Source organism: Ooceraea biroi, chromosome 5 (genome assembly GCF_003672135.1).
Source record: "Ooceraea biroi isolate clonal line C1 chromosome 5, Obir_v5.4, whole genome shotgun sequence".
Taxonomy (NCBI): domain Eukaryota; kingdom Metazoa; phylum Arthropoda; class Insecta; order Hymenoptera; family Formicidae; genus Ooceraea; species Ooceraea biroi.
In genome coordinates this window covers 9,537,144-9,561,358 of record NC_039510.1, presented here as the reverse complement: position 1 = coordinate 9,561,358, position 24,215 = coordinate 9,537,144, and the positions used below count along the sequence as shown (strand labels likewise).

General features: G+C 37.7%; 2 protein-coding genes across 16 annotated transcripts; one reads left to right on the top strand and one right to left on the bottom strand.

The window, feature by feature from the left end:
* Positions 1 to 21: 21 nt before the first annotated feature.
* Positions 22 to 8,773, bottom strand: LOC105275193 (O-phosphoseryl-tRNA(Sec) selenium transferase). 8 transcript variants are annotated; one of them, XM_011331872.2, is made up of 6 exons: positions 8,639 to 8,773; positions 6,820 to 7,059; positions 6,456 to 6,729; positions 5,720 to 6,095; positions 5,006 to 5,502; positions 4,464 to 4,729 (listed from the first exon to the last, which is right to left on the bottom strand). In XM_011331872.2, the coding sequence occupies exons 2-6, from the start codon at positions 6,931 to 6,933 to the stop codon at positions 4,464 to 4,466; spliced, it is 1,527 nt and encodes a 508-aa protein (XP_011330174.1). In that variant the 5' UTR covers positions 6,934 to 7,059; positions 8,639 to 8,773. The 8 variants fall into 8 exon arrangements, with proteins under 8 accessions (XP_026825714.1, XP_011330174.1, XP_011330172.1 ...); XM_011331870.2 differs by lacking the exon at positions 8,639 to 8,773 and adding an exon at positions 7,315 to 8,186; XM_011331873.3 differs by lacking the exon at positions 8,639 to 8,773 and adding an exon at positions 7,315 to 8,186 and having other exon boundaries at positions 6,820 to 6,997.
* Positions 8,199 to 24,215, top strand: LOC105275195 (cytosolic purine 5'-nucleotidase). Of its 8 annotated transcripts, none has more exons than XM_026969911.1 (10): positions 8,199 to 8,805; positions 11,133 to 11,254; positions 19,670 to 19,743; positions 19,831 to 20,044; positions 20,130 to 20,553; positions 20,872 to 21,028; positions 21,140 to 21,380; positions 21,553 to 21,790; positions 21,877 to 21,996; positions 22,095 to 22,262. In XM_026969911.1, the coding sequence occupies exons 1-10, from the start codon at positions 8,578 to 8,580 to the stop codon at positions 22,260 to 22,262; spliced, it is 1,986 nt and encodes a 661-aa protein (XP_026825712.1). In that variant the 5' UTR covers positions 8,199 to 8,577. The 8 variants fall into 8 exon arrangements, with proteins under 8 accessions (XP_026825712.1, XP_026825713.1, XP_011330179.1 ...); XM_011331877.3 differs by lacking the exon at positions 8,199 to 8,805 and adding an exon at positions 9,895 to 10,595 and having other exon boundaries at positions 22,095 to 24,215; XM_011331881.3 differs by lacking the exon at positions 8,199 to 8,805 and adding an exon at positions 9,938 to 10,146.

Below are 24,215 nucleotides of genomic sequence, written 5' to 3'. Positions count from 1 at the left end.
AGTCAACAAGAGAGATATATTGCTTAACAGTTTTTATATTTATTTATCCAATAGTTGCATATATTACAAATAAAGCATTAACTATTACACGGTAATTACATATTTAGGGAAGAGCTCGTACATTACGCCGTTTGCATACTCTATTGTTTGATTAATATCCAGCGCGTTACGTACCGCACCTGTCTCTAAATCACCATCAAATGAAAAAAGCCAGACAGAATAATCACTATAAGAACATACAGAGATCGGAGAGACCCCCTTCCATCCATTTGGCCAGTTTTTTAATTTGTTGTTCATCCGCCAAGTTAGTTCTGTACATCTTCCTTTTTGGTTTTCGTTTATACGGCTTAGTTTCTATTTAAGTAGCTCAATACCTATAGAATATCGACTTACAAATAATAAATTGTTCGCGAGTGAAGGGATGCCGTGTCACGTGTTGCGCAGGCAGGCCTTGTATGGTGTTTAGCTTATGGCCCTTTGGAATTTTTTGTCTTTACGTATATCGTAAATGAGCCATTGAAAAATTTCGTCATCGAAACAGCTGCGTATATACAACGTCGGCACACACACAAGTGTATCCTTCAGACGTCAGTACATGTTAAAAAAATCAAATGTTCCTTGGAAAACGCACGATTAGTACGTGAGTGATTATCTTGTTTCGCTTTATATCGTATAGTCGACAAGCGCCTTATAATTGCTGCACACAATACATACCGATGCGCTAAATTTAAACGGTATGGTGAATCTCTCTCTCTCTCTCTCGTTCGCTCTTTCTCTCCCTCTCTTTCTCTCGGTGGGGCGATATTTATTTATCATATTACCCCTTTTTATATAAATACATTATTCACGCGCGCCGCGCGCGCGCGTGAGGGAACGTGGGTGCTTCGGATCAACAGATTCGCTGTCTGCCTGTTAGAATATTATATTTATCGTTATAAAAGACAATAATTGCAGTCAAACTTTGTTTGTGTCGGACGTGTGGGATTTCAAAAAAGATGGAAAATTAGGTCCACAAGTATCGTTGTTCGCGTGAAAGGCGTATGATGACGTAGTACAAGCTGGCCTTCATCGTACAAAACCCAGCTGGAAATGGAAGTGAATCAAATAAGAGAGAGACTGTTTTTTTTATTTACATAGGAATGTATTACGAGTACGAGTTATAGATTCGTACGCTGCCTCTAGACTATCCTATTATTAGATATATGCATATGTGTGTGTGTATATATATGTATATATACATGTATACACATATGTACACATATATAAGATGATTTGTCTATTGCTCTTCAAGGGAATCCAAGATTTCGTGAATAGAGAACAATCCTGAAATATATATATATATATGCATTACGTTATAATTATTGCTCGGTTTGGTAATGAAAATTGCAGATTAGATAATAGAAAATAGCGAATAAATCTGAAATACGTACGATGTAAAATAATGAGTATAATCATCGGCATAGTTAAAACAGCGTTTTTGCTGAATGACCTGGATATCATAATGCTTGATGCTTGATATAAAAGAGCGCTCTGTATATATATGTATATTATATGTATATATGTATATACATAATAGTCTCCTTTGTTAAACAATACTTTAACGTTTTCTATTGTAGCATTTATACACAATCCCTTTATAGCAATAAGTTTGCAATTTTTTCTCTTCTTTTACTACATCTTAGAGTTTTCTGTATGTATATAACACTCGTTCTCGAGAGGATAAACGCGAGAGATAATTAAAGAAGAAGTATAATTTAAAACTTAAGGTCATAATGTACACAATACATGGTAGCGATATGATATAGCTTGTTTAAAAGTATGAGTTTAAAAGTATATTGCCACAAGATACAAGATATTGATAATAAGATTCAAACTTCTCAAGCTTATCTTTTACTTATAGGCTCTCTCATCAATTTCGATCTTTCCTTGACGAAAACAACTCGACTCGTTGATACTTATTGCGTCAATGGATGATTAAAAGCAAAGAAATTTTCGAGAATTAAAGTACAGATAATGAAAATCTTATTTTTCGTTTAATTCCAAACTGTAAAAAGCTTTTGAGAATTAATTAAAAAATATGCGATGTCGAAAACTGAGACTTTGTGAGGAATGAAGGATTCTCTTCAATTTACTAAAAAAATCGATTATAAAATTAAAATTACAATAGAATACATGGATAAAAGATAGGCAAATAAGTCTGGAATACTCTGTAAATGATCAGAAAGAAAAAATGATAATTATATATACATTTGAGGAGATTGTTTTTTTTTTCACGAGGAACATAGTGATTATAAAGTGAAAAATATGACTCTATATTATTAGTAGGATTCTGTATAATTATTACTAGAAATTTCACAAAATCTTAATTAGCACTGTCGTCCTAAAACTATCAACTAAGCGTTTAACTGCTGAATTGATCCGGAAAGTTCATTCGCCGATTCTCAATAAGTGGTAAACGCCTTTAAATGTTATTCAAAAATCGTACGACCGGACTTGCCGGATAATCCAATAAATACTAATCTGCGTGTATCACACTGTTTCTTTTACTCATAGTAATAATACATTCTGAGAACTGGTGATTTAAAGTCATTTTGCACTGTTATCAATGTCATCAGATACTGACTAGAATAATCTCACACTGGCAACGTAAAACATGTAACTACAAAATTCAAATCTCAACAATATAATGCAAGTAATTCGATATTATCATCTAAAGAAAGTGCGATGTAGGCATTACGAATTGTTACACATGCTTGATATAGAATTTCAGCAGCATTTACTATTAATTTCTTCCTATTGACCACTCTGTTTCCTCTTTATCTCTATTAAATATTTATAAATACAACTTCGATATAGCATTCTCTAAATTGCGTGAAACTTCAAATAAACTATCCATTATATGTAATGATGTCGTGCAAGTATGGATATCTGTATATATGCGCCTGCATAGGCGCCCAAATATATACATATAAGCATACTCTCTCTCTCTCTCTCTCTCTCTCTCATATGTATAAATGCGATTTAATAGTCATATATACTGCTATATATGCTGATGCTATTTGCCTGCGAATCGTGCTAAGTACCTCAAACAATACCCAACATTCACATAACATATCCTTAGCTTATAGAGATACGCAATACTCTAATGTACAACAATACAATGTAAAATAACGCTATTTCCAAACAAAACTTATTAATATGATATCGTTTTAAATCCCGTTGGTTTTTTAAACAAACGTGTACCACATCCACATACGAAGATGTTACAGTTTTGTTTTTTGTTTCTTTTTTTAAATGTAACATATTCGTACAATCGTATTGTACCATCGAGTACACTATATTTACCTAAATTTTGACATATTTTCCTAACAGTGTGTTTCTGTGAGTATTTCCACTACACAGCTTCCTCTTTTTACAGGTAATATATCTTCTTAGCGATGTCGTAAACACAAATGGACTTTAAATTAAGAAAATCAGAAGTGTTCGTCTTCTCACATGCAGTCTCTACTTAAAAAGAATTAATGCCACACGACACAAATTAATTAATTCTATCAGGTAGGATGTGTTAGTGAATAAACTGCGCATAAATATCGCAACAGTTTTCAGCAGAATAGCACGGCAAATATCATAAAAGATTCGAATAGTGAGTATTGACTACGTCGACAAAACTGTACGCTTCTAGTCGCTCCTTTAGAAAAGAAATTTACGCTATACGAAGCAAGGAGCTATGTAATCCGTTCCGGCGCTAATACGTGCTTCTCTTGTTTATATAAAACTATCACACACTATAAAGCAAGAACGAGTGAAAAAGAGAGTTAAGTATAAGAATTTAACGTTTCCTATCTCTTTGTCTTTATAAACAATAACAAACATTTCAATGAAGAATAATACAATCAACAATTAAATCGGCGGCCAGCGCTTAACACTTAAATCCCCTGAAACAGAGCCGTAAGAATCCTAATGCTTCGCGTTGTCTCTTTCCGTTTCCTTCTTCTCAAATATCAACTCCGATGATCACTATTTAATATCTGAAGACTCACCCTCTTTGGTATATGATTTGAATTGACAATATCTCAACGCAAATGGGCAGACGAACCAGCATATTCGTATGTAGCATATATTCGTGAAACGCGTGTACGGATTACTGTTCATTTTCATTTAATAAAAAACCGAATGCAGTTTTACAATAAATGTTATCTTCCTTAAAAGAGAGGAATTTTATAATGCGTCGTATAATTTTAGAATACCGAAAATTTTCGTATTAATTTGTAAAATATTATAAATCGTTTCAAAACCTGCGCAATTCAGCGCAAGCGCGTGAATTATGCACCGTAAGAAAGAACAATTGTGTGTAAAATTTCGCGTTTCCCAAAAACATGCTACATGGATGTCAATTTGTAAGTGGAGACTTACAAATTGATATTAATGTGCTGATTGGACTGGCCAGTTGCGTTGATTACGGTTCATTTTCTCAAACTGTCTTTGCTACTTGCACGACTGGTTGAGGCTGTACTGGACTCTCCCGGTCCACCGGTGCCGCCGGCGTCTCCGTTAATGCTGGAACCAGCGAGCGAAGCGGTGGGCGTTACCGGCGCTGAACGTCTCCTTACTTTCGTCAAAGCTTTGTCCAATCTCTGTATGAAGGCGTCGACATCGGACCTCTTCATACCGAGCGTTGCCGCAGCGGTCAGATATGGAACTCTGTAATTGCTGTTGTGTGCACCCCAACCTGCATTTTAATAATCAAGCAAATATATATTATAAAACTGAAATTGAATCTTTAACAAAAAAGAAATATATAATCCACAGGATTTAAATAAATATTTAATATGTTATATAGATATTTCTAAATATTAATATAATTCTGTACTAATAAAATAATATATATTTATATTTGATTTGATTAAATATTAATATAATAAAATCCTATATATTTATATTTGATCCTATATAAATACAGAATATTCTTGTTAGGCTCGTTATCGAGTTCTATTTTAGGACGCACCTTCAAATTTGTGTGAGACGATGTGCTTGGAGTCTGTAGTCGTTATTACTCTAGTACCACTAACGTTACGCAGAAACAGCATTGATCCTAGCATAGTAACTTGCTTGTTGTCGTGTTGGTGGCTCAGACACTGGAGAGTCATGGCCATGGATATCGGATTGCCCTTGGTGTCTAACAGCCTTTCCCCGTGCCTCGTCGCCAATTTTCCTAGCTCCTCCTTTAAGTAGGAGTACATCTCCTTACGTTGAGCAATCAATTGTTTATACCCTGCCATCCCAAGGCTCAGCAGCGTGATCATCACGTCCATAACGGAGCTTGCGCTCGCACGCCCGGGATACATTTTCGATATACGATCCAAGAGGTTTTTGTCGAACGAGCCTATGATGGCGCCGCCCACTGGAACTAGAAAGTTCTTGTCCGTACTTTGTACGAATGCGTCTACGCGACCCTTCCTCGATGCCTCTTGTATCAGATGCATACATCTTGTGCTCTGCAAGCTTTTAGCAGTATAGTGCAATATAATTTAGCAAAATTAGTTTCAACCAGAATGCCTCAATATCTTGAAACTAGAACAACAACTGGTAGCATTCCGTAGCTTTCGCGTACAACAATATTCGACGATTCAAAGAATGATACGTTGGTTGTTTTAGCATATCGAGATATCGAGCCAGAGATATAGAGATCAAACAAGATCATGGATGGTTGTTTTCTTACCCGTACGCGTTGTTTACCAAGTGCGGTATATTATATTGGGTGCAGAGGGCCGCGATCGTGTCCACGGAGTCGCACGCCCTGGGTGCGAAGCAACTGGTGGTCGTGAGTACGCAAGCGACGCTCTCACCCAACGCTGCCATCTGCGCCTCGAGTCTCTGCATGTCGGTCTTCAATTCGTCCCCTATTATCTGCATCTCAATAACGATAGGTTCTAATCCAGCTGTGATTATGGACTTGAAGCTAGACTTTTGGTCAATTCTAGGCCATAAAACGTATTTCGCCCGCGGTCTATCCTGCTTAAGCGTTAACATACATAAAACTAGGCTCATTCCAGTGGCCATTGGCGATAAAAAGCAACCCGCTATGCTTTTCACTCCTACAAGCAAGAAGTTTTTATTCGTTAGTCAACGCAGTGATAGTCAGTGTACGTAAAGTTTGTTCAACATTGGTTTGAAAGCGAATTTGCTCATTTCTTTACATGCATGTGTGTATAAAATGGCTTTTATGTTAATAAATAAAATTTTTACTGTTAAATATAACGTTAAAATAAATTTTTATGTTAATAAAACGTACGTGAAGAGGCCAAACAAATCATTTCATCAATCCAATATTAAAGATTTATGATCATTCCAAACTATACACGTCAATTCTTTATATTACTTGCAAAATATGGCTGAAATATTTTTCCACTCCCCACATTTCAAGTGCATGCGGATTGTTCTGTATATTTCCTTACCCATGTATCGTATAACTTCAAGCACTAAAGAGTTTGTTAATTTATACATTAAGCTGCTACCAGCAGCCTTTGGTTGTACTTCTTCCAGATCACCGGATCTACCTATGCCATGTCCCATGCGGAAGTGTCTCCTCGCAACGATATTCGATACGATCCTTGCCTCGCGTTCGCCAACGCTACAATTTGAGGGAAAGTTATTGCTGTCCATCTGTGACAGATCCGACAGAAATGCTTCTATCGTTGCATCGTCCCATCCCTCTTCCGGCCATTTTCGCTGTTGGATAAACATTCATTTTGTGAAATGAGACGTATTTGTGATGTACAGTTTATACGTGTCCAGGAAGCTTTGCGCTGTACAACTCACATGCTCGATAAAATGCCGTATAAGGTTCTCACGGGATTTCTTGGCATTTAAACCTTGCTGCACGTAGGTTGAAGGTATGAGCCTCTCCGCCAAACTGAACGCTTGATTATTCATCTTTTCAGCTTGAAGAATTTGCAGTTACTTATTCCACAAATGTTGATCTCTTAGTACACCATAGCTTTGATAATTAGTAGGAAACGATTATCGCACGGATTATGTTGCCCTTATTCAGCTACTGAGCTAACAATTCACACAATAATAAAGATACAGATCTCATTAAGGAAACAATTGTACACATTTTAGTAATGAGTCTAGAGGTGTTCTCTAACAGTTCTAAAAGATTATCCTAAATACCAAATTGCAAATGAATGAATATGTATTTTCTCAAGATTGGCCTGTTTAGCGAAAACTATAGAACGTGATGTATCTGAAAGGATGATGCTCTGCGCGCAATGACAAAGTGGTGTAACATAAGACTGCTTAATGCATACTTACAAGTATAAATATGAGACTGTGCAGGAGTGACATGTAAGGAAAAATAAAGGCCGGCACGGTGTAAGAGTGTTAAGCACGCGCTAAATAAAACACAAGTTCGTCCTCTGCGTGAGAAAAACAAAATTTATTGATACGTCAATGAACTCAAACGTACAGAACAGATCGTATCCTCGATATGACATCCCGCGAAAATAAAAGTATACAAAACAGAATCAAACTGAACATCGTCAAATACAGCACGACAAACACGTATTGCATGTAAATATCTATCTAATATCGCGTGGAAAAGAAAAACGAAAAATGAGAGTGGTGGCAACAAATGTGTGAACGAGTCGCGACACAATCGGATGCGAGGAGACGCGCAGCTGGTATGAGCCGTGACGTCTTTGACGATTGTTCAAAGTTGGATCGTCGCTTGTGCAAGGCGGCCAACTCGGCAGAATAAGCGACAATGGAACGTCACCACGAGCGTCGACATCGCACGGCGATTCGCGGCTGAGACGCGAGTGAACCGCGAGCGAAGCCCGAGAAGGAGCGATGCACCTCGGCCGTCGCGACTTAAAGGTTATGTCGACGCGCCAAGTACGTCGGCTGTCGTCGCGCAAAATTCCATACCCGAATTCCGGAGCGCAGTGGGCGAAGCGAGGTGTACGCGACGCGCGCGCGATTTATCGAGACTTGGAACTGGCGAGCTGCTGGGGAGCGATACACCGCTCGAACGAGCCTCGGGTATCACCGCGAGTACATGATTCGGGGACCCCACGGACCTCCGAATGGTACGCGAGTCGAAAGTGGGTTGGGCCGCGGCGCGGCGCGGCCTGCCGATATGCGACGTGAGCGTCACTGGCCCAGTCACTGCATCGCATCTCGTTCTCGTCACTCACTGTAATTCGCGCGTATCGCGCGACGACGGGCCGTTCTTGTCACTTTCTCGCGGGAAAACTGCCCTCGGACCGAGTCGATCGAGAACAATGAACGCGTACTTCCGTACCGCTGATCACCATGACGCGACAGCGATGTTCGCTGCTGCACTGTATGCAGCGATGACGTTCGCTGCGATGCACTCGGCAATTTGCAGGTTATGTCACGCGCGCGCTCGGATTCATCGTCGCGAGGTCACCTAAATTGGATTAATTTTACGCAATATGCTCGACGTCCGAGCTGCGACCGATCGCGATGTAATCGCTCGCGATCACGCGCGCGACGGTGCAACGTTCGCCGCCGTTTCCGTTCCGAGCCGTTCACGGGCGATCGTCTCGTTCGATGACGAGCAGCGCGTACGCGTGGTGGAGGTTCGCGAGGATCGCGAAGCACGGGCTCTTACCTCCGGCGCTCATTCCTGCTGCCGTGCCGGGGACCTCGGTGCTCGGCCGACGACGGACCGATGGCTCGCACACGGCGTTACGGACGGATTCGTCCGTCGGCGACGACGACGCCGCATTTACGGGTCGCAGTGCACCGCGTGTTATTCGCGCCTCGACTATCCGGCAGGTGCATTATTTACTGTTTAATTTGCACGCCGCGCGTTGTCACTTTCCCTTCCTTACCTCTTCTTGCTCGCGTCCCGCGTTCTCCTCCGATGCCTCGCATGTCGAGTCGGGAAAAGAAGCGATTCCAGCATTCTTTTATTCTTTCTTCATTTCCATCATTTTTCATATGTAGTTGCATATATAACACGACAATGGTCCCCTTTGACACTTGAATAAAAATAATTTTTATATGAAAATACACTCGTGCTTTACGTGTAGAAATAAGAGTCATTTTCAGGCAGGAGCACGACGCAAACTGCGACGAGTCTGAATAATTTCCTAGAAATTATTCGATCTGAATTAGAACATTTGAATTTCAAATTCGAACTGAATTTAAAATTCAAATGTCGAATGAATGAAGAAATGGTGAAACAAATATTGAAACAATGAACTTTACTCTCCTTCCGCGATACGTCATCTAACTTCTCGTTACTACTTTATCTCATTCAGGGTCGATTGTTTCGACCTCTTAGCAGGCTAACGGTTAAAACATGTGTTTGGCTTTGTTTCTTTTGAAGAGAAAACAGAGATATATATGCGATTTAACTGTTAGCTTACCAGGAAGTTGGAACAAGTTGGCCTTCAGGATTGAATCGATTGTTGTTTTCATATATCATATATCATATATCATATTATCAATGATCTAATTTCAGGTCTAATCGTAATTTAAGGCTTGGAATAATCGAAATTCAAATTGTTTAAATTTAAGGCTTTTGGAACAATTGAAATTCAAATTGTTTAAATTGTCCGACCATCGAAAAATTTGTTTAATGCAAATAAACTGTGCATTTATGTTAAACTAATTGCTGTTATCATACATTCATATATTCGCGCGTCGAAGCTGCGCCAAAATCAGTGTCGCCACGTTAAAGAATACATCGCATCGTTGCAGTTGACATCCACTGTGGTTGCATACACGCAAAATGTTTCTCGCATATTCTCGTTCAGGATCGACCGCAACAAAAAAAAAACAATTTTCAAAATAAAGATAAAAAATACGCAGAACAAAGATATTGCAAAAGTACGATCCTTTCCTTCCGATCGAGCATCAGCCTAATAGAGTGCGCCTAGGGACTTTTCGCGGCTACCGATTGGCGCGCCTGGGACCGAGGTCACTGCAGTTCAGCGAATTGACCTCAGTATGCGGTGAAGCTGCAACGTGTGAGGGTGTGGGGAGTGGTTTGTCAAGTTTGTCTCAGATGACGGTTCGCGGTCTCGCGGACGATTTCGCGAACGATAGCCACGCCAACTGTCACGTCATCCGTCGTAAAGACGTGCAATAACGGAAAGATCCGAGAGTGAGGTATGAAAATGGACGTCCTTCTCTTCGTATGTTCGACGCGTTGACAATCGGCGCAAAGTGCGCGATATATGCACGAATGCGGGCTGCTTATCGTCTCGCGCCTCTACGCTGCGCGTAAACAAGAACGCGCGTGTGATCCTAGCTGTTCGAGAAGGCGATGTCAAATTTAATCGAAGAACCGATCGATTTCCGCTCCGATCGCGAGAATGGTTATCAACACCGTGTGCGTTCTTATCATGCGCCGTCCGCGACGTCCGCATCAACTGCAGCTTGCGAAACCGAGCAATGAAGTACTTTTGCGCAGAGGAATTAATCGATGTTATCGAGATTTAATGATATCGAGCTCTAAATTTTCATGCAGCAAAAATGACCCCAAAAAAAGAGTAAAAGCCGCGACAAAAAGGCGAACATCTGTTTACGAAGTCTTCTCTCGCGTATCGATATTGCAAGTACGATATCAGCGGTTTCAAAGTACTCTCTAATGTTTTTACGAACAAGATTTACATATTGTTGATTACGATTTACTGTCTGTTTGACGTCGAATCTCTGCGTGTGGCGTTCAAACGCGCGAGAGTTACAGCAGACGCAGTGGATTGCCGTCGCTGCGCTGATAACGCGATAAATCTCCCGTTCGTTTATTTGATAATCTGATATCTCTTACAAACTGTGTGCAGATATTAAGCAACTATCGTAATGTCGAACAGTTTGAAGTTGGCACGTTTGAAATATGAACTTGAATTTGAAATTTGAAATAAGTCGAGCAAAGCGATGGCCAAACTTTCGCTTGTTTCTTCTTCTTCTCACGATACATCGCAACTAACTTTGCTTTGTTCTTGATCCTTTTAACGTTTAACATTGATATAATTTTATGATATAAATTTATAATATATTTATATAATTGATAAAACATTGATATAACATATAGTTTGTTAAACATGTTTGAAAGAGGAACTTTATATATTGATTATTACAAATCGCGCTTACAGTTAATCATGGAACTGGAAAACTGCAACACGCACGGTAATCAGGAAAACACGGGGCCGAACACTCCACAATATGAGAACGACCCGAGTGGTAATAAGAAATGGTACCGACAAGCTAGCCAAAGGTTAGTGAATGCGTCTTTTGTAACTATTGTACACACTCAATGTCATGCAGTTATTCCTGTTTTTATTAAAACGCGAGGTTAAAGCTTTTCGGAGCGTACAGTTATTACTTGTTCCATAGGATTGATAAATGAATACTTGTGTACTCTTCTTCTATCGTGAATCGAAAAGCTGCGTCCGATAATTAGTAGTCGCGAGCTGCACGATATCTAGGCGTAAAATTTCAGATGTAAAATTACAAAGTAAATAATAAATTTTTTATAATCATATACAGGGTGTCCCGGGTTTTAACCGACAAACTGCGGGAGCATATTCTACTAGTGGAAATAAGAAAAAATTCTTATATCGAGTTTGCTTAGAAATGCTTTATTACAAAGTTATAAACCAATATTGAAAAGAAATATGAGATAAGTAACAACGGATTTTTTCACAAAAAGAAAAATTATCTACGCAATGATTTAGTGACGCGTTTCAAAATGTTGTCCTTGCACATCGATACAAGCTAGACATCGACGTAGTACAGAATTTGTTACAGTACGACATTCCTGAAAATTTTGTTGCATCTCAGTAACTGAATTAGTAATTCGTTGCTTTAAATCTATCTGGTACTCTCCTGTTAGGAAATCTACGTTGATACTCTCGTACGGCAGCTCGTGCATTTCCGTCACAGAATCCGTACACGAAATGAATATCGGTGTATTCCTCATTTGAAAACACTTTTGGCATTCTGATAGTAATTGCTAGTTCACACGACGATTGAAATCTAACAGCTACTGTTGTGAAAGTAACAATCATACTGAATCGTTTCAACATAGTGAACACGAATACATGTGAATACACGTAACATAAACATCTTCGACCTTCCAAATTCTACACTATGTTCCGTTGTTACTTATCTCATATTTCTTTTCAATATTGGTTTATAACTTTGTAATAAAGCATTTCTAAGCAAACTCGATATAAGAATTTTTTCTTATTTCCACTAGTAGAATATGCTCCCGCAGTTTGTCGGTTAAAACCCGGGACACCCTGTATGTACCGAGCTAATTTATTTAAAAAACAAGAAATAATTTTACGTGCTTTAATCGACGTTTTATGAATATTTTTACTCGCGTGATATACTTGATCTGAAAGGCGCGAAGACACGCACAACATCGAGTATATTTTGAATAAATTATTCATTTGACATATTTAAAAAAAGAGTGAGAGAAGAAAGAGGAGAGAAGCGTTACGTTAGCGTAATAAACAAGTCTCCGAAATATTTCCGGATTAATCTCTCTGTTCTAATATATACATGAGAGTACCAAGAATAAATCAATCCGGCCTACGCATTTTCGGAAAACATGTCTGCACGCGCCGCACGAAAATAACTCGTTCAAACGATACTTTTGCCCGATGTATTTCGGGATTGTAAAAATTGCTTCGCATCTCCGCAGTGAACTACTGAATATTCGATGAAAACAGTTGTAAATGGATAATCACCTTCATAACATGAGATGTATTCTACAAACATGATATTGTGCAAACGGTATGTAAAAGAATGCGCTTTGCAAGAATTATTTGGAAGAAAGGAGTACAAAAATATACGTTCCTTATTTTTCAATATTATGAATGTAGAAAGTTTCTCTCTACAAAAAAAATATGTCTAGATACAATATGTGGCTGGTACGTGTCTCTTTTGTATCAATTTTCTTGAAAATGTCACGTAGATTCTCGTTAAATAAAAATTAAAATTGTAATCAACATATAGGAGCGTAACCGTCCGATAAACAGCGGTCAGCGAAATTCGATATGATGCAAAACATTTCGAAATAGCCGAAAATAATTGCCGGATTGCGAAATGGCTCGTTGCATCATTGCAATCGAAAATCGCCGTATTATCCGCGTTTATCGAGAGAACAGCGAGAGATGTTCCACATTTTAACGAATATGCGTATGATCGGTTTTGAAATATTTGTATTTTTCTCGTTTTTTGAGTTTTTTTTCAAGATCCAAGATAATAGGAACCGCTTTTGTGCAATGTTCCAGCAGAGGAATTTGCTTTCAGTTTGACGCTTTCGTCGATTTCACTTGATCTGTGAGAGATCTCCGACGAATCTGCGAATGGAAATTGCATCACGTGAGCCACGATTATCCTTCTTCCTCCGTCACTATCGTCACGCGGATGACCCTCGGTCACGATACGACGCCGTCGGTTCTTATCGCTTCTGCTTTCGTCACAGAGGGAGTCGTGCTGTTTGTTCACGATTTTCATAGCCGAAAGTTGTTACACGCCAGTCATTGCGACGTTACTACTCGTGCAGTCCAGACTTCAAGAATTCAGCTACGTGATCGGCGAGCGGTTTTCGCGGCACGTTCAGCACGAGTTTATACGTTTGAAAATCGGCGATTTGCACGTTAATTCGCGTTATGAATCATCAAGGTGTGAATGTTATCATCGCGCCGGCGACCAGCAACGTTATTACTGGTAACTGTCATTCAAATTTGCAATTGCATGCCACGCGCATTCTTCGCGTGTTTTCTATGCAAAGTAGAAAAATACAATTATCGATTTTGTTACTATCGACTCCTCTCGTTTTTATTGTAGAATTTGATTTCATACAAGTTGAGCCTTTAGCTATTGCTTTGTTCTATCATTTTCATCGGAAGATATCGTTTTTTTGTTATTAAGAATATTATAATAGATATATGTGTGCTTTGTAAATTATGGGCTTATTTTATCACAACGTAAGATTGTGAACCCTTTAATTATAACGGAGACTGTTCGCATTTCACGGTGCAGGCCCGAGAGTGCGATTCCCAGATGACTCGAATATATTTCCCGAGGAATCGATTCATCGTACGATGCTCGGTCTTAAAGTAGGACTGACCAGAAACGATCGTAGCGAGCAAGACCTGGACAGTTACAACGAAGGCACCCATGGCACTCGCACTGATAAGCGCGAATTGGGTCATAGGTAAAACCAAGATTTTGCACAAAAGTGAAGTGGAAGAGAATGTTGACTTTCATGGTATTATTATATATCGGCACGCGATAAGACGGCTTAGACGGCGCCCGGTTTGTAAGACGGTGCAGACAATTGATCAAAGCCGTACATTTACGAAGAATATAATCGTGAATAATGGACGATCGTGATGAATTAGAGCGCTTAATGGTATTATTAGATAATCAAAGGGTCTCGTAGCATGAAGACGATACTTGGTAATCTTTCGTGGTATCTCATTGTGCCATTGGTAGTTATTTCATTACGTGTAATCATTTCTTCCATTGCACTCTCTCACGATACTAGAGATCATTTATTAAATGTTTAATGAAATCTTCTCTAGTTTCCTCTTCGACATGTAGAGTTAGCATAAAATGATTTATATTTAAATTAATAACTATTCGCAAATTTGGCTCTCTTTTCTCTTTCTTACACTCATATTTGGAATAAAATTAATTCACGTAGTATACATGTTATATATACTGCAAATTAATAAAGATTATTAGCATACATTTGTCGCTCATTAGTAAATATATTTATTCAGTCGAGCCTCATATTTTAATTTATAATAATATTTTAATTTATTCGGTCGATCCTCATATTTTAAGTACGATATATATGTAGTAAGGAAAAGTTTTATTACAGCATTCATAGTTATTTAAAAAAGGAAAGTTATCTGTAATGCTAACGCGTCTTCTCTTTTTCTCTCTTATTCTGCTATTGCATGTATTTGCGTAATCTACTGGACCAAGAACTGTCAAGGCGCGCGTGTAAGCCAGTTGCGATAAAGCGGAGAAAGACTAAAAATTTCCAGCGGTGTGAATCGCGTAAACAAGTTTCTTCACTAAACAGATAACAGTAACCACAACTGGCTTTAATGTAGTCAAGCAACGTATTCCTTTGTAAGAATGCGTCGAAATTATGATAAACTTTTCTTACGTTTACCTGTCACGCAATAAAATCTTTTAATTGCAAATCTTCAATCTGAAATAAAAGAAAATTTAGAATACTAAAACTAATAATTTTTATTATACACAATTTCTTCTAAAAGAACTAATATAAATATATTAATTCTTAGTTAGCAAACAGATCTTTATTTGATTCAAGATTTAAAGAATTAATCGCTGCTGCTAATTTGATAATGATTTTATTATATATATTGTATTACAATGTATCGAACAAGATTAAAGTGGTATAAATTTATTATCAGAACACATTAGAACTTATAAGAATCATTTAGATTGTATTTTACGTGTTTTTCCACAATTTTAAATTCAAGACAGATATAAAGAATTTTTATCTTGTAAACATGGAAGTTAATTAAATATTAATCAACAATTACGCTCTTGAAGTACCATTTTTCTAAAGCGTCTATCGATCTACTATCTATCTATCTATCTATCTACAGGAGGTTTCTTCAATGATTGGTTATACAACTGATATTGGTTACGAAGCGATTAATTTATTTGTTCTTAGCACAAACGTCTTAAACGCTCTCTCGCTCTATAGATTTTTAATTAAGTCGGTCAAACGTCACAAGCGAGGATGCGTGCATGCCGGCACGCACCACTTACACTTTCACCGGTCTATTTATTCACGGCATCTACGCCGTGCGTCCTTCTGCAGCATCGAAAGATTTGGCACAATACAAAGTATAAAACTTTTGTTATATTAGCTTTTATATTATTTATATGTGGTCCCGTGACAACATGAAATAAAGTTGTTAAAATATTGAAGAGCTTAAATTATATTTCTGTTGATCACTACTATCTAATATTCTACTTATATAATACTAGTATCTCTGACCTTCATTTATTTCTTTATTTATTAGTCATTTATTTCTTAATCTTACGTCTTGTCCTTTATAATTATCGAACATTTAAGAAATGTCGATATGCAGGAGTAACACTGGAGTTACAATGTGCGAGTAGATACAGTACATACGAAGAACGTTTGATCCGAAAGAGGAAGACATTAAATAACAACTGATATGAGCATGTATTGCTAGTGTACTCTGTCTCGATATATGAAGTCTGGCGAATTTTAAATTATTCTCGTTTAAAAATTATGATCTGGACATTACGGCATTAAGAGTTTATCTACAAATGTTTTCAGGAGTCTACCGGGTGTAGGTCAGCCTGAGGCGTCCCGTATAATGACGCAAGCCTTGCCATACTTCAGTTCACTTGGCATATGTAGGCTAGGATCGAAACGGTGATTTCAGGGAGTCTAATATTAGACTGAATACGGCCAAGTTTTCACGTACCAAGCACAAGGTGATATGACTCACCTGGTGCTCGGGGTGTTACCGTAGATTCGCGTATTTCTCATCATTATTCCGCGAGATACGCGAAACACTTTTCAGACTGATAAAAAACAGCTCAGTTTCTTTCACAGCGTATTCGAGCGTCGTTCAAAGGAAAGGAATTCAAAACGTGAATATATTATATACACTTATACATTACTCGACGCATTAGGATATCCAATGAAGTTATTCCAGCTTTGAAATTTAAATACTTTAAGGTTCTTTTCTTGTTATTTCTAGTTTTCGTGACCAGAGATAAGCGAGTTGAATCTCTCGTCATTTTTAGGTGTCTGGAATTGAAAGAATGATACTGAAGGAATAACGAAGAAGGAGGAAGATCCACTAATCTCACTGAATATCATTCTGTTTTGATCATTAATCTTGTTATCCAATCAGTCTTAAAGATTTTATTAATTGAATTGATTGATTTTATTAATTGCCGTTGTATCCTAACGTTGGTACGTGTTGATACGTTTTGCTTGCGTGCTTCTCGGTAATGCGCCGGCAATTATCACGTGTATCGTGCGATGTGTGCGCGATTACTAGGAGAGGTATATCCTATACACACACATTTATACTTGCACATATATGCACACGTTATCCGTTGATCTGGTCCTCGATAAAGCTCGCACAACAGTCGTGCATGCGATTAAGCTTTGAATTGGGGGAGGTTTGCGTCCGGAAGACGATGAATTAGCTCCCATCATTGTCGTTGTATTAATCAACTCCGGCGACTTGCCACAGACCAGTTGACGTTTGGTCATCGAGCAGATAGCATCGTTCGTCGTTTTTCCAGCAAAGCGACGCCTTTCACACGCGTTCGTTCACTCATTCGCTCGCTCATTCGCTGCGAATGAGCGATTTCCATTTCTGCCGTTGCGTCCAGATTGTAAATTTAACGTTTTAGCCTTTGTGAGTGTGCCGTTAGAGAATAATTAATCAGTGACCTTTCTGATATAAAATAATTTACTAAATATGTTGAAAAAATTGCTCGATTACTGCGTCGTTATATGTGTACTTTTTTTCAAATGTAACATGTTCCCTTTGTTACGTGATTTTGCTGATTGAAGTCCCGCGGTTTTCTATTTCCTTTGTAGTTGCATCAGTCAGAGTGCCGTTGATATCCTCCGACAGTAACTCGAGTTGTTCAATTTCGTGAATCGTTGAATTTTTCAAATAATTTGAGTCTGACAATGTATCCAAACAGTTTGATTTGAATTTATGTAAAATAATAAAGCGATCGAATAATTCCATGAGTTCCGTGAGTTCCGTACGAGCTGTTAGAATATGAAATTTAATTTCTATTTCGAGCTATTCATACTGTTGGAATAATTTAAGGTGGAATGGTATCTCGTGACGCGTCCAAATTTATCAAAATTTAATCAATATATGTAATATTTATCGCGTACATTCCTCAAATCGGAAATATCAAATATTTTTTCTAAATGTATCTCGTGCCTATTTTTTTTTACTGATCTTATTGTATAGTGTTGTTGCTGACTAACGGGAATACAAATTAATTGTGGAATATTAATGATTAGTTGATATTCCGTGAAAAATGTGGCTAAAGGATACAGATGATATCTTGCCAACTGCGAATTACATGAATTCGCGATGGCACGTCCAGAATGAGTAAGTTGTTTGTTTATTATGTTTATTCGTAGAAATCCAAAAAAAAATCCTGGAAAGCTATTAAAGTATAGATTTGACGATTACAAGACAGGAATAGAAAATGGAATCGTATCACAACGATTAATTTGGATTAATTAAATTAACAAGATTAAAAATTAATTTAATAAACAAAATGAAAGTATTGTGAAACGCGAATACTCCTATTGATGTCAGAAAGCTAATATGTATAACGCGACAAAATTTTATCTTTATTCTAAATGATTGTCAACTTGTAATAATATAGTAATTTAATTGAGATAATGGAATAGGAAAAACCGGGGAATTTTCTACAAAATGTTCTAAAATATCTTATAAATGTGTTACAAATTTGTTTGGACCAAAACTTTTAGAAATCGTGCTTTTGATGATGATTAACAAATTGATCAACATGAATTATTGGAATACGATTTACGCTTGTGTGATTCTAGATAAAATATTTATGCTGCCATCCATGCCTCATTGTCTCATATCTCTCATTATTAATTTTTTTAATTCGAAAAATTTTGCGTTGTATTCCATACGTATTTAAAAATTTTGTGTTGTATTCTATACGTATTTATTTATTTGATCGCATTATTAATGCTATAAAAGGATTGTTCAGAGTTGAGTCGAGAATTCTTGATACACGCAAAAGTCAGATCTAATGCCTATTGTCTTCAAGATCCGTATTGCTCAACATCTTGAGCGATAAGTAGCATATCTTTATGACCTCACATACGCATACATATTTTAAGATAATTAATTCAACAACAGCGTATATCGTGAGAGCAATCGCTACTCCTTTACACGTGTGCGAATTTCCACAGAAACGTTCGCACATGCCTGACCTTCGTGCCTATATGTTTAACGTGCTAAACTTACATTGAGACAAATTACGTATGATTACCGGTAACGAAAAGTTAATGGAACTAAAATAAAGATTGAGAGGATTAAATGAAAAAATTAACAATAATTTAGAGATAAATTATTCGCACATGCGATCGCAGTTCCGGGAAATCATTATCTCATTAAACTATTATCTCATTGAACGTGCTATGAACGAGAAAGAAAGAGAGAGAGAGAGAGAGCAGAGTCATTTGTTACTCAATTACCGATATTCGATTTATTATATATGTTTATTCATGACTTGTCTGACATGTCAAATCGTCTGATACATATAGTTCTCTGTCTTAAATGTTAATGTCGTCATTAAAATGTATGCTTTGAGCAACAACATACAATTAAAGCGAAAATTTAGCGAATCCGATATTATGAAATTACCAACGTTTCCATTTCTGTATCAAGAGGAAGATCAGAGTGAGGAAAACGAGTTGTCCCTTCTTCCCTCGGTGCAGCAAATTATTGCCAATAAGTCGCATCGAACTCATCTCATTAAGTTAACATTTTTTTAATTACTGCAAAGCAATATGAGAAATTTACAGGGTTTCTTAATATCCTTTTTTTCTTTTTTTTTGTAGGATCTTCGTCAATCGGAGTCTTCATCTGGAGAACATCAAGTTCTATGGCTTCGACATGGATTACACATTGGCGGGTGATTATCTTGACAATTTCGAAGGAACAAACAGACAAAATGGATAGAAACAATGGATGAAACTAAACTGTACCGAACGTTTTTCAGAGTACAAGTCGCCGCAGTACGAGCAGTTGGGTTTCAATCTGGTCAAGGATCGTCTGGTATCTTTGGGGTACCCACAGGAGATCAAGGCCTTCGAATACGATCCCAGTTTTCCCGTTCGTGGATTATGGTTTGATACCTTGTATGGAAATCTCTTAAAGGTCGACGCATATGGAAACATCTTGGTTTGCGTTCACGGTTTCGAGTTCTTGAAGCAGTAAGGAATAGAAATATAACGTGTGTTTCCGCATTTCGCGACGGCGCTTATTTTCCAATCTCGGCTTTTGTCCGATCTGTTTCAGTTCTCAGGTCTACGAACTTTATCCAAACAAATTCCTACAATTAGACGAGTCTAGAGTTTACGTGCTCAATACCTTGTTCAATCTACCGGAGACCTATCTGCTGGCGTGTCTGATAGACTTTTTCACGAATTCGCCGCAGTATACCAGAGATAAAACCGGAGTGAAAGAAGGTGAGCTCACCATGAGCTTCAAAAGCATATTTCAGGATGTCAGAAACGCGGTAGATTGGATACACCTTCACGGTGATCTGAAAACGAAGACTATCGAGAACTTAGACGAGTACGTAAAGAAGGACGAGAGGTTGCCTATGTTCCTTACGAGAATCCGGGAAAGCGGAGCGAAAGTGTTTTTATTAACTAACAGTGATTACGTTTTCACGGACAAAATTATGACTTATTTGTTCGATTTTCCACACGGTGCACGGGTATGTTCTCTCTCTCTCTCTCTCTCTGTCATTTATTGTCACATTCTTAACTAATTTTCTCATCATTCATCATTCGAAAATTAACACAATTTGAAGGGTCGCTCGATATTTGCAGACTGCTATATCATGGCACTAATATAACTTTTATTATCTACATATACGCAAATTATTCAGATTAATTTACAAGAAATTTTTTTTCTTAAAGTAAGATTGCCCCAACAAATTGTCGAGATTTCTTACACTCACGATGATCTTACGTATATATTATTCATATAACAAATATGATACATATTTTTTAACGTGTTATTTTCATTGCAGCCGGATGAACCACATAGAAATTGGCAAACCTATTTTGATACGATTGTGGTAGATGCTAGAAAACCGTTATTCTTTGGAGAAGGAACAATTTTACGGCAAGTGGACACGAGGACTGGTGCTTTAAAGCTTGGTACACACAAGGGACCGCTTCACACAGGTAATATCATTGAAAAATATTCCACAAGACAAATACAGTCTATACATACAGCTTTTTTTGGCTATATAAATCAAATTTTTGCCAATCGTTAACTCTCCCTGTTTAAAACAGGAGAAGTATACTCGGGAGGCTCGTGCGACGTGTTTACGGAACTGATCGGCGCGAAAGGCAAGGATGTGTTATATGTCGGTGACCATATATTCGGTGATATTCTAAAAAGCAAAAAGATAAGAGGATGGAGAACGTTCTTGATAGTCCCCGAGTTGGTGCAAGAGTTACACGTGTGGACCGACAAGTGCCAGTTGTTTGCTGAATTGCAGAGCCTGGACGTTATGCTCGGAGAAATGTATAAGTGAGTATATCGTGATCACGAAGAAATTAATAAAGTAAATAAATTAAATAAAATAAAAATAAATTAATTAAAAGAAATTAAATAATGAAGAAATTATTCACTAAGAAGATGAAAATGAACGTCATAAAGCATCATGAATGCATTTACTAATTATTCTGTTTGCCGCGTACAGAAATCTAGACAGCAGTACAAAGGAGAAACCGGATATCTCGAAGTTGCGCGCGTCTATACGGGACGTCACGCACAAAATGGACCTGGCTTACGGTATGATGGGCTCCCTGTTCCGCAGTGGAAGTAGGCAAACGTTTTTCAGCAGCCAAGTCGTAAGGTATGCCGATCTGTACGCGGCGAGTTTCTTGAACTTGATCTACTATCCCTTCTCGTACATGTTCCGGGCACCTGCTATGCTGGTGAGTTGTGTGACGTATTTGCGTACACGATTTATTCGAGTTATATCTTGCGGCATGATGAAATATTTGTACTCCGTTACTTTCAGATGCCACATGAAAGCACGGTAGCGCACGAGCAAAGGTTCGTCATGGAGACGCCGATGATAAGCCGTTCTAGAACGTTTAAGCTGACGGACGAGGAAGAGGTGCATAATCGACCTTCCGCTGTGAGTATTCACGAGAGTCATCGTCGTCATCGTCGTGCGTGCGATCAACGATGCGGAAACGTGACATCAAAATATGCCATCTTCCTTTCTCTTTATAGAAAAATCTGTACGTGGATCATTTTAATAGTCAAATTCCACACGCGAGACCGGAGACACCGCGTAACGTCACGCATACGCATGACGAGGATTGCAGCGACGAGGACAGCGACTCGCAGAAGCAAGCCAATCACGTGAGATCGTGCACGAGGAACACGAATTGCAACTGAAAGTAATATCTCATCTTCGATATATATAATGCCAACTTTCATCCGGCATAAAACCGAAGTCGACTGAGAAACGAATCGAATGAAACATATGATATACGTAGCACATTAACTAAGATACCTTTTTTTTTGTGTTACAAGGAATTGTTACGATGTACGACGGCTCACCGTGTTAACGAATACTTAATTATGAGATGTACGTGCGCCAATTTATATTTCTTAAACGACGCAAAGACGAAATTCGGCAATACGTTTATACTATACGGTAGTAGTAGTCTTTATTAATCCCCTCAGGGATTATCTTTACAAATTCACTTATATCTAATTTGCATCTAAATAATTTAATCTCAATCTTGGACTTCCGTTTCCTACTGCTCTGTTCTCCTTTATTATTATATTTCTTTTTTCTTTTTCTCGGTGTTCTTTCTCTCTTCCTCTTCCCAAATTTCTATCTCTCTCTCATACAACCTACATCTTCTTTCTTCTTCCCCTTCCCAGGTTTTTGCTTCTCATATCTCATTTCTGAATTTTTCAATTCCTTTTCCATCTACTTTCTCCCCATCCCTTCTTCAAATACCGCTGAATCCCCTCTCTTTTCACCTCTCTGTACCATCTGTTATATCTAGAGTCTAGATTTAACAGTCTAGATATAGATTCTACACTCCTTTATATTTTCTCTCTTCTGCCTTTCTTTATCCCCCTCTTTCAATTCCTTAAACCACATATTTTCTTCTTCTCTTTCCCCCTCTACATCCTCTATCCTTCTACTTTCAAGGAATTCCATTCATTCTTCCTCTCACTTTACGTTACTTTACTTTGCCTCCCCTAAATCTCTCTTTCATCTCTTCACTTCCTTGCTGTATCCTTTTCCCTCTTCCAGTCTTTCCTCAAACCTCCGCGCCCTCTTTCCCGCTCGCCCTTTTAGCTTGTTCCTCCGTATTTCCTCTCCCGGCCTTTCCGAAGTCCTCCCTTCCATTCCTAACACCCATCTCATGTATCTCACATTTATATATTAATTGTGTAAATAATTTAAATATATTCGATACGTTCGGATAATTACACATGACAATTAGCGCACAAGTGCTCGTATTATTGAAACACTTAATTAGACGACGTGTATTAGACTTTATATTATCTATCAACTTTATTACAGACGACGATTAAAGCTTAGGGATATTTAGGATCATGTTAATAGTGAAAAACAACGGTGATACTCAGCTTAGTGTAAAATTAAATAGTCAGCTCTTTTTATATGTATAACACGAGCTCATTAAAGCTGTGGTCAAGAAAAAAAAACGAAAGTTGAATAAGAGATAAGAGAAAGATAAGTTACAATGACCACTTGTTGTGCAATTTAGGCTAGTGGAGAAACTCTTGTACGATATTCTTGAAATTAGCTAATTTTTAGTAATTATTCGATAGGGAAGATGTAATTAATTCTGACACCAGAAGTACTAACGAATTACTAGACCTGTGCTAAAGAATGTTAATTAGATAAGCCTTACACTGCAAAAGGATAAGACAATATGCGACGACTTTGTATACGACGTATATAAACTGTTCTAGTAAACTGTTGACGTAATAGTAGAAGAAGACACATCAAATGTGCAGAAAGATCTACTATTATTATTCACGATAATTTCGCAAAATAATAGAAGCCTCATTTTATCGTGACTGTAATTGTAATGGTAAAATTAAAAAGATATTCTTCTGGAGACACTGTTGAGAATATTAACATGTGATATGATACAAAAAATTTATTTATATTTTACAGCAAAACCATCCATTTTATTACATGGCTTGGAAAGCTTGACGTAGAGATACGATATCGGTTTAGTGTACGTACATACATGCTACATGTACGAGTTAAAGAATTTTTCATATTATACCGCTTAATATAAAGCTTAGTGACAGATTATGTAAAAATGATTTTATTTTGAATAAATTATGACGAGG

Excerpts from the sequence above, each read along its gene's own strand:
- LOC105275193 (XM_011331872.2), bottom strand. The coding sequence starts at position 6,933 with ATGAATAATCAAGCGTTCAGTTTGGCGGAGAGGCTCATACCTTCAACC. Across the intron at positions 6,096-6,455 it reads TGAAGTTATACGATACATGG|GAGTGAAAAGCATAGCGGGT; the intron begins GTAAGGAAATAT and ends TCTTGCTTGTAG. Across the intron at positions 5,503-5,719 it reads TTGGTAAACAACGCGTACGG|CTTGCAGAGCACAAGATGTA; the intron begins GTAAGAAAACAA and ends TACTGCTAAAAG.
- LOC105275195 (XM_011331877.3), top strand. The coding sequence starts at position 10,353 with ATGGTTATCAACACCGTGTGCGTTCTTATCATGCGCCGTCCGCGACGT. Across the intron at positions 20,045-20,129 it reads GGTTTCGAGTTCTTGAAGCA|TTCTCAGGTCTACGAACTTT; the intron begins GTAAGGAATAGA and ends GATCTGTTTCAG. Across the intron at positions 21,381-21,552 it reads ATGCTCGGAGAAATGTATAA|AAATCTAGACAGCAGTACAA; the intron begins GTGAGTATATCG and ends TGCCGCGTACAG.